General features: G+C 37.5%; 1 protein-coding gene across 1 annotated transcript in view; it reads right to left on the reverse strand.

Annotated features, from left to right (window-relative positions):
* Nucleotides 1-3,820: 3,820 nt before the first annotated feature.
* Nucleotides 3,821-10,950, reverse strand: part of GAS2 (growth arrest-specific 2) — a 196,544-nt gene continuing 189,414 nt past the window's right edge. The window contains exon 8 of the mRNA XM_006872394.1: nt 3,821-5,005. Within this exon, the coding sequence (XP_006872456.1) occupies nt 4,787-5,005 (219 nt within the window). The 3' untranslated portion in view covers nt 3,821-4,786. The remainder of the gene's footprint in view (nt 5,006-10,950) is intronic.

The following is a 10,950-nucleotide window of genomic DNA, read 5'->3' on the forward strand; positions in this document are numbered from 1 at the left end:
CTTTTCCTTCTTTCTTATCTTCTTAATGACTTTTTGCTTTCTTTATGTGTGATGTTCTTGATGTCATCCCACAACTCTTCTGTTCTTTGGTCTTTAGTGTTTAATGTATCAAATCTGTTCTTCAAATGACCTCTAAATTGAGGCGGGATATATTCAAGGTCATGTTTGGCTCTCATGGACTTGTTTTCATTTTCTTTATCTCTATTTCTATATCTATATATAAAATAAAAGAAAGGTGGGACCAGATACAAAACAATGAGATTAGTTGAGGGTTAGGAAGAACTCAACTATGTACCTTGTACCTGAACCTAAAAAAACAGTAATAACAAATTCCTAAAAAACATGTCTGATTAGCCTAACTCAGCTTTAGTCTTGTTTTCCTAAAGCAAAATTCCAGATCATTAATTTAAATGTCAGGGAAACAGAGCACACCTAACAGTCTAATCAGAGCTTCCTAATTTGGAAGGCAAGATTGTAAGAATGGCCCCCAAATGATTCTTGAAGGAAATTATGTGGTTGGTAACTCATACTTGTTTTGCTATGTAATTGTATGCACATGTAGGAAATGCACCCACCCACATGTGAAGAAACTGACTATGATTTCAGTGGGTACTTGGACAACTCCTGAATCAACTTAGTCTGCTCCGTTCTCCATCATCCTTCCCTGTATCTCACGTAGAACTGAGAATAAGAAAACATTACCCAACTCTAGGTCAGCTTTTACAAGGGAGTCAATGAATAAAAGTTATCAATATTTAGTCATTAACAAACATAGAAATAAGTTTCACTTTTCCATATTCCTTTTCAGTGTAAATCTTCTAGCAACTATACCCTAATGTCAGCTATAACTATACCACATGTGAGGAGACACTTAAAAGACCATAATAACCATAATATATTTGGTAGGAAGAATAATTACTCAATAAAAATGTGCATGTCCTAGTTCCAGGAATCTTTGAAAATGTTACCATACATGGTAAAAGGGTCTTTAAACTGTAATTGTTGTTGTTGGTAAGTGCCGTCGAGTCGATTCTGACCGATAGCGACCCTGTATAGGGTTTCCAAGGAGCAGCTGGTGAGCTTGAACTGCTGACCTTGCAGTTCAAATGGCTTTGCAGTCTGGCACATTTAACCCACAGTGCCACACCAACTGTAATTAGTGGTGGTTATGTGCCATGGAGTTGATTCAACTCATAGTGACGCTGTACAGGGTTTTCGAGGCTGTAAATATTTACAAGAGCAGAAAGCCTCATCTTTCTCCCATGGAGCTGCCTGTAGATTCGAATTGCTAACCTTGTGGTTAGTAGCTCAGCGCATATTCCACTATACTACCAGAGCTCCTTTACAACTCTGATTGTTGTTATTGTCGGTACTGACTCATAACGACCCTATGCACAGCAGAACAAACACTGCCCGATCCTGGGCCAACCTCACTACTGTTGTCACACTTGAGTCCATCGATGCTGCCACTTGGCCCATCCATCTCATCGGGGTCTTCCTCTTTTTTTCTGACCCTCCACCTTACCAAACATGATATCCTTCTCCAGCGACTGGTCCCTCCTGACAATAGGGCCAAAGTATGAGAGACAAAGTTTGTCCATCTTAGTTAGCCTCCAAGGAGCACTTTAGCTGCACTTCTTCCAAAACAGATCTATTGATTCTTTTGGCAGCCCATGGCACTTTCAATATTCTCCTCCAACACCTTAACTCAAAAGCATCAATTCGTCTACTGTCTTCCTTATTGACTGTCCAGCTTTCACAGCACATGAGGTTATTGAAAATACCATGGCTTGGTATTTTCTGATTAATGACCATTAAATAGGAAAAATATCTTGAGTTATACAGGTGGACACAATTTAATCACAAACTATTTTAAGCACAGATCCTTTCCCAGGTATTGCCAGAAAAATAAATATGAAGAAAGAAGTGCTGGTGAGATGGGCACTTGCTGGAGAAAGAGGGTCATGAGTGGAAGCTGCAAAAGACAAGCAGTCTCCTCCTCTCTTCAGTAAGGAAACAGTTCTGTTGACACCTTGATTTTAACCCAGAGACCCGTGTTGAACATCTAACACACAGAACTGTAAGATAATGAATTTATGTTGTATTGATTTGTTAAGGAGTCCTGATGTAGTGCTGCGGGTTAATGAGCTGGACTGCAAAGTTGGTTTGAACTGCAAGGTAGGCAGTTCAAGCTCACCAGTCGCTCCTTGAAAAGCCTGTACAGGGTCACTATGAGTTGGCACCAACTCGATGGCACTTAACAACAACAACAATAATTTGTTAAGGGAACAATAGAAACCTAATTCAACAGATGAAAAGATTAATATTTCTGCTAGTCTGGACTCATTTCTTTTAACAAAATTAATGAAGTAAACAAAATTATTAAAGACATAAATACACTTATGGGAAAAATGGAAGCATAAGAGTGTAATGAAAGAAACATCAGTGTCAATGACTATGCTGAGAAATTCAGTATTAGCGTCAGAGTGGTAATATAAAGATCAAAGCACTCCATATCTGTATTTTAAACAAATCATACAAATACATTGTATTCCAAGATGATTTTATTTCCTACAGAAATTTAAGTTTCATTTTTTCCCTAGGTTTTACTGATGGTTCTCTTTCAAAATGATTACCACAACTTACTCCACCAATTACAACATTTATGTTGTTTAGAAGCTTTAACCAAAGCAGTCATGTGACAAACTGAGAGATCGTCTTCCTAAAGTTCTGGAGCAAGAAAGGTGGATTTTATTGTTTAAAAGTGAGGAAATAACAATTGACACTGCTCATAAGGATCCCTGGTACTGTGGGCTAGGCTCACAGATTATCTCAAACTCAGTGGTTCAAATCCATGAGTGCTCTATGGGAAGAAGATGAGGCTGTCTGCTCCTGTAAAGATTTATAGTCTCTGAAACTTTCTACAGGGTTGCTATCAGTTGGAATCGACTTGAAGGTAGTGGGTTTGGGTTGGTATAACGAATACTGGTGGTGTAGCAGTTAAAGAGCTAAAGTGATATCTGAAAGGACAGAAGTTGTTGACCCATCAGTAATTCCACTGGAAAAAGATGTGGTCTGCAAGACAGGATTGCCAAGTTGGTTTGGACCGCAAGGCCAGTGGTTCAAGCTCACCAGCTGTGCCTCGGATACCCTGCACAAGGTCGCTATGAGTTGGAACAACATAGCTAGGTAGTTATGAGTAAGGATCAACTTAAGAGCAATGGGCTTGCTTTTGGAAAGTGCTTTTTATGAGTTGAAATTGACTTGACAGTAACAGGGTTTTGACTGGTGCTTTTTATATTTGGTGTGTCATGTTGTTGTTGTTGTTAAGAGCTGTCAAGTCAGTCCCACAAACTCAAAGAACATTTTATAGGGGCATGATTTGAGTCACCCAAGGTGTGAATTGAAGAGTGCAGAATTATCTAGACAAGGGTTGTTGTTGTTAAGTGCCATCAAGTCAAGTCCAACTCATAGCGACCCTGTATAGGGTTTCTGAGGAGTAGTTGGTGAGCTTGAACTGCTGACAGTTCAAACCGACCTTGCAATCCTGTGCATTAACCTTCAGGGTTAGAGAAATGGAAACACCACCTTCAGAAATGTATAGACCTAGATGGAGGATATAGCTTCACATTTTATATTTTTGTTTAATAAAAGTGTCTATGATTTTACAGCAGTGCTTTTTGACTTGCCCTCATAATCTGATTCTTCCCATCACTCTCTGGGAAAGTTACTACCAATTGAAGATTAACTTTATTTCATAAGAAATAAAACTGCTTGATACCAATTAAATTAGTGATACAGAGACAGGTACAATTTTTTAAATTTATCTTTTTAATTCTTAAATCAGCAAGCCACAATATTCTGCTGTTTATTGGCACAAAACAGCCCTGTCCCAGGTATACAAGGGTATACATAAGTCTGTAACATCATTAACTACATTGAACTTACTTTACTAGACAGCATAGCAAAGTAGGATTAACTAAAGATACACTTTATTAAGAAAATGCTTGAAAATAACATGGAGTCAATGAACATTTGACTGTACAATTTATTCCATCAAAATATAAATGTATGTCAGCTTATATGTGTAAATTACACTAAATGAGTCTAAACACAGCCAAGGGCTTAGGAATGTACGAGACAATTCACAAGTGGTTCTCTAAGGGGGTTGCTGTATGCCTCCAAAAGTACCCCAGATACTTGGTTATAGATAAGAGATAAAATTTAAGGCAATCTTCCAAGTAAATGTAAACTTTTCTAAAGTGGCCTCCCCAGTAAGAATTACTGCTGTGAATACTCTGTACTTACTTACAGTGCTGTTGAGTATTTTTAGTAACACATTATTACAAGAATTGTCACTTTTAAAAACATTTCTTAAAAATCCTGCAGTTATAAAAATGTCTGGATGCTTTTGCTCTGTATACATAAAGCAGGCACTTTCTATTGACTTATCTGTATATTCTAAGTATTTCCTTCTAATAACAGTTTTTAGCTTTAGCTAGAACTGTGTCCCTCATATTGTTTATATTCTAAATATTGTGCTCACATATTGAGAAGCAATTTGCCTATAATTTGTCTATTTTAAATCTGAATTTAAATTTCTTTTCATAGGTCTACAGAAGCATTCAAAATAAATAGGACTATTCTTTGAACATCTTTCAAAATGATGACATGTTTCATGTTATGCCTTTTTCCAAAAGAGTTTTCAGAGCATAGTATCTAAACTGACTACTAGAAATGTAGATACAGGCCATCATAAGAGTCCCCTTTGAGTAACCAACTAGTTTCATTTAATCTCTTTCTTAGCCTTACAATTGGCAGAGACCACCAGGTAATTGTCTGGACTCATGTCCTTAAGGGTTGGAGATTTGCTTTGGATGGGGGACGTTTTGCCATCCACACGGGAAATCTGCAGCATTCGGCAAGGGTCATGTTTCAACAAATACCCTGCAAAAGTTTCCCATCCTCCTCCAACACGGACCATAACATGTTTGTTGTGCAGCATCTAAAATAGAAGAAAAGTAGAAGTATTAAATTCGGAGCCCATCTCAAATCAGCTTCCAGTTCTAATCAGACTACTAGGTGTTGTTTGTCTTGTTTCTCATGGCCCATTGTTTTCATTCTTTGTGTGTAGTGTCTGAGCTAGCAAACATTTATGAAAGAAGCCTTGTTTGTTCCTATGCAAGTGGATCACGGGTACACATTCCCAGGATTCAGCTTTCCCTGTTATGGGAACCAGGGTCTATGGACAGATAACTGCTTAGTCCTTTCTGTCTGGAGGCTTCATTCTGACACCTCATGTTCCATCACAGCCCTCATCACTTGCGCCCACAGTCTCATTTACTTACTCAGAGCAATGCGCCATTCCTGCCAGTGGGTTATTCCCCCATGAACCAGAGCTTATAAAACCATGGATATATCTACTATTGAGTTATAATGTTGTAAATTATACATTCAATATAAAATTGAATTGAAAATGCACTCAAAAATAACTGGTCTTCCCCATTCATCATCTGGGACTTTCAAGGCAAGATGTTTTTCAATGGCCAAACAGTGATCTGATCTTTTCTTTACTATTGTTTTTCCTAGTTAATTACTTTAGAATGTAGGTTACCAAAACTTACCTGCAGGCCCGGGAGCCATCTTGAGCTCTAGGTTACCAAGACTACACAATGAAAAACTGAAGGATACGTGGTTCTTTCTATCTAGTAAACACATTAGAGTTGTGGAGGTTTGGCTTGAAGACACAAGAATTTGAGCCTGACTTCTTTCAAATATCAGAAAACATAGGATTAGTGGGGAGGGTGTATTTTATCATCACCAAAGGCCTTTCTCTCCCAATATTAACATTTACAAACAACAATGAAATGTTGGGAAACTGATGTATTGTGAAAGGGATATGGGAAATTAGTTTCTTTGCTGCTACTGTTGTTGTTGTTAAGTGCAGTCGAGTTGGCTCCAACTATGACAAGTCTGTATAGAGTTTCTGAGGAGCAGCTGCTGAGCTTGAACTGCCGACATTGTGGTTCAAACCAATTTTGCAGTCCAACGCATTATTAACCCACAGTGCCACACTAGGACTCTTCATGGTAGAACACATAAAATCTATTTGAATTCCTCTCCTATATCAACTTGAGTCAGTTTTTCTTTCCTTTTTAACTTCTTCTTATGGTGAAGATTTTCAGAATTGGGTGAAGATTTACAGAACAAATCTCTTTTCCATTCAACAATTCATACCTATGTTGTTACATGTCACTGTTTGTAATCCTCCCAGTGTAATATCACTTATTCCATTTCTTGTGTTTCCAGTTTCAATTTGCCTTCTTCCCTAATTCACCCTGCCATCTGAACTTTGTCCTTGGGCAAATTGCCCTTTTGATTTCTCTTAGTTGATTGTTCTAGGGGGCGTATACCTCCCTAGTGTTATTGTTCACCTTAGAGACTTGTCTGTCTAATATTTGGCTGAAAACTGATCCAAGGTAGTAAGATAAGTCCCAGGCCTAAAGGCTGACTAATGGTCATAGTCTTGAGGAATCTACCAGTCTCTATCTGACCAGTAAATCTGGTCATTCTTATGTCTTTGAGTTTTGTTCCACATTTTTGTCCCACTCTATCTAATGTGGTTTCTCTCAGAGCATCTACTTCTTCTGGTCTATGGCAGTGGAGGCTGAGGTTTATGGATTCATTAGTCTATTGGACTAATTCATCTATTTTTCTTCACTCTTCTTTGTGCCAGATGAGGAATAACCAATGGTTGTGCCTTAAACAGCTCCTCAAAGCCTTTAAGACCCCAATCAGATTAAGTCAGCTTTCCTGGCTCGATGGAGCAGGTGATAATATTGTGCTCTAGCTGCTTTCATTTAACCTTTGAGATTTTGATGAATTATTTTAACCCTCTTTGAATATGCCTCATCCACAAAATTTCACATTTGTGTTCAGGGATTTCACAAATTCATGTACTCAAGAAGCTAAGAAACACTGATTTAGAGTTAACATTAAACAGTTTTCAAGATCAGATATTGTACAGAGTAATAAGAGATGGGCTAAATAACAATATTTAAAACTAGCTAATCAGCTTGGCAGTTCAAGCTCACCAGCTGCTTCTCATAAACTCTATACAGGGTGCTATGGGTCGGAACTGACTCAATAGTACTTAACACCAATAATCAGCTTTGTATACAGTCTACTCGGATACACAATAGGGTCGCCATGTGTTGCAGTCACTTCAAAGGTTATTAGACTGTTAAGCACCGTGCAGTTGGTTCAGACTCATATGACCCTGTATAGGGTTCTCAAGGAGTGGCTGGTAGGTTTGAACCACTGACCTTGTGGTTAGCAGTCCAGTACTTATCCTACAGTTCCAAACCAAGTTATTAGAGTAATAAGAATTAAATTAAGTGTAATTCTGCTTATTACACTCACTGAAAGTACTAGAATTTTAGAGTAGAAGGGGCATCTTCCAGCTAGAAACCTTCAAATTTATTTTAATATCAGATTGTATTCATCAAACAAAATCTTAAGAGGAATCCCTGAAATATAAAGCAGATAAAAGTAGTCAGCACTTAGCTTATAACTCCTTGGTCTTGCCAATGGTATCATGTTTTCATTTTAAATATGAGGATACAGAAGCCCAGATTATTTATGTGATTTGTTTGAACTAGGATCAAGATTTCCTAACTTCTAGACTGGTATTAGAGTCCTGGTGTGGCGCTGTGGGTTAATGTACCAGACTGCAAAGCCATTTGAACTGCAAGGTTGGCGGTTCAAGCTCACTAGCTGCTCCTTGGAAACCCTATACAGGGTTACTATGGGTCGGAATCGACTCAAAGGCACTTAACAACAACAACAAGAGGCTGGTATTTCACACACACACAATAGCATAATATTTCCCTTTAAAATAAAACTTATCAGGGTTTTTAAAAAAATTTATTGTGTGTGCCCCTTTCCTCAAGTTCTTGTGTGTGCTTCTTCTACTGTCTGCTTCTAAAATTTGGACTACTGTGAAAAACAAAAATACCCAAACATTGCAAAGGCCAGTGTCCCAAGGCCAGTGTCCCAACAGCATCTGATACTTTCTGCCACTGTTCCAGAGAGTGGTTTTGCTTACTGTTGAAATTTTGACACATACAAACTTTTAGTGCTATTGAATCAGCATTGGACTGGGAACCACAAGGTCAGCAGTTCAGACCTACCAGCTGCTCCTTGGGAACCCTATATAGAGTCTCTATGAGTTGGAATCGATATGAGTTAACAACAAGTCTTACAAATAACTTTTAAGAATTGCCTCTAAACACCTTGGTATGAATGCCTCTGGTAGAATGCCTAAATTTATTTGCAGTGTTTTGGTAAACAGATGATTTCAACCAGAAATAAACCCCAGTCAGCACAGTTTTGAACAATTAATTAACTCTTAAGAAAAAAATAACAAGTACTTTTCAGCCTGCAGTTTACAGATCATGTAGACACATCTGTAGCTTGCAGATTCTTTAATGACTCTCTACTAACAGCAAAGTGACTCCAACATGCAACAGAATGATACTGAACTTTAATAATTGTTAAGTGCCTGCGAGTCAGTTCCGACTCATAGCCACCCTATATAGGGTTTCTAAGGAGCAGATGGTGAATTTGAACTGCTGACCTTGTGGTTTGCAGTCCAGTGCTGACCCACAGCACCACACCTGTGCCTCTCCTATATTGAAGGCAGATAGATTTAGGCCAACTATCTTAACACAGTCAACACCTGAGGATTACTCAGAAAAGACTTTTACAAAATACCTAGGCTCACTTTCACTTACCAAGGCAAATGGATTTTCACAATAGTATTTTGTAAGTAACTGAGGTTGCTGGGAGTTTGCTACATCCAGTAAAATTCTCTTAACTTGAATAGGAATCATGGTTGGAAGAGGCATCAATATTTTTGCTCAGCTCTGAAAGGTTTGTTGTTTGAGTGTGTGTGAGAGAGAGTGAGTGTACATACATATAAACAAACAGTTGCTGTTTTGTTGACTCTGACTCCTTGTGACTCCAAGTGCAGCACTGTGCTCCAGAAGGTTTTCAATGGCTGACTTTTGGGAAGGAAGTTGCCAGGCCTTTCTTCCTCCCTGTGAGTGGACTCAAACTTCCAATCTTTGCGTTAGCCCTAGAGTACATTAACTGTTTGTACCAACCAGGAACTCTACCTGCTTAATTATCTTTACCTGTTTCCCCTAAAGATTTGAAAATTTTCTCATCTTGAAATCTGAATCTAGACTTTTCATGTAATTTGCTTGATTTTTGCCTTTGATTATTATTTTCTGAGACAATAACTTGGGAGGTGTTGTGCATTGCTTTTTTCAAAAGTATATAATTATTTGTTTTATAGACAGAAAACTGATGCTCTAGGAGGTTAAGCAGCCTTGACCAAATGACAGCAAGTGAGCAGCATAAACGGGCAAGAATCCACAATTCTCCAACCCACTTAAGATCCAACACCCACTGATTCTCTGTAAAGTACCAAGATCTAGATCCTTCACACTTACTTAGTTCCTTACTCATGATAATTTTGCACAGGAAATGAATTATTATATCAGAAATAGTTACGAGTAGTTTAAGCAGAGTAAATGGTCATTTTTAATGATTTATAGTCTTGTGTTTTGGTAAACCCTATATAAACATTAAACAAAATTTCAAAAAATTATCCTCTTTTGGTCCTAATTATCCTAGAAATAAATGTGTGGCCAAAGCAGGTACTAGGATAGACTACACTCATAATCAGCTATCTATTTGCATAAATAGGATGTCAAGGTTTTGAAATTCTGTTTAATGTATATTCACTGCCTTTTAATTAAGATCTTTTATATCACTTCTATTTTTGTTTCTAGACAAAAGATGAAGGATTGAAAACCAGGAGTTGGTTTTCATTGTTGTTGTTTGTTGCATTTATTCTCAAACAAAAACAATTTAGAAATGCTATAAATTTCTCCAAAATCATATATCACAAAGGAGTAGTTTTTGCATATTAGGTCCTATTCTGGCTCTTAACATTTTCTACAATTGCATTCTATCACTGTGCAAATTTCATCCTAGCAAAGGAGAAATTGTCCACTACTGACTTAGATGACATTTCTCAGTGCTGAAAGGAAAAAAACAAAACAATGCCCCTCACTGTGCAAACTTCATCCTAGCAAAGGGGAGGTTGTCCATTACTGACTTAGGTGACATTTCTTAGTGCTGAAAGGGAAATACAAAACAAAGCCCAAAGTCTTCTGTCAATGTTTCTCCCAATGATCTTAATGAAGTTCTTGAAGCACATTTAGATTGTGACAAGCATTGCAAACATTTCTTTTCTGAAGTCTGTGAATAAAGAGCATGTTCTTTGTCCAAAGAAAATAATCAGTATGCCTCAAAGCTTAGTTTTGTCATTTAATTTTTTTCTGACTAGTAAAAGAAATATTCCCATTCATGTCACGGCCCTTTTATGATTTTGGCCTTCTATTATGATGCTCAATTATATTTTGTTTTCTTAGGAAGTCTCTTCATATGTGACAGCAAAAAGGAAACGTTTGTTATTAGATAAGAGTCATATAGCATTAAAGGCCCTACTATGTGTCAAGCAATGTACAGATACATTGAAATAAAGAGGATGAAAAGAAACTCTGAGGACATTGGTAATAGTTTTACTCCACAGATACACAAACAGGAAGAAAGAGTGCCACATAGATTATTCACTAGAGCCAGGTTAGAAATGACATTCCCTTACACCCTGAAAAGCTGTAGGATTCTAAAAATAAGTATCATAAAATGAATTACAATATTTACAGATGGGCACATCCCTTAATATACTGACTACTGCCTGATAAGTCACTATCTTTGTTTTGAAATGAATTCAATGTATATTTTGAGAGACTACAGTGTATTTACCTAATTCTTTCTAGCACGACCTTTTAATTTTATTTTCCTAATATTATAAAA

The sequence above is a fragment of the Chrysochloris asiatica genome, unplaced genomic scaffold (assembly GCF_000296735.1).
Source record: "Chrysochloris asiatica unplaced genomic scaffold, ChrAsi1.0 scaffold00196, whole genome shotgun sequence".
In the NCBI taxonomy this organism is placed as follows: Eukaryota; Metazoa; Chordata; class Mammalia; order Afrosoricida; family Chrysochloridae; genus Chrysochloris; species Chrysochloris asiatica.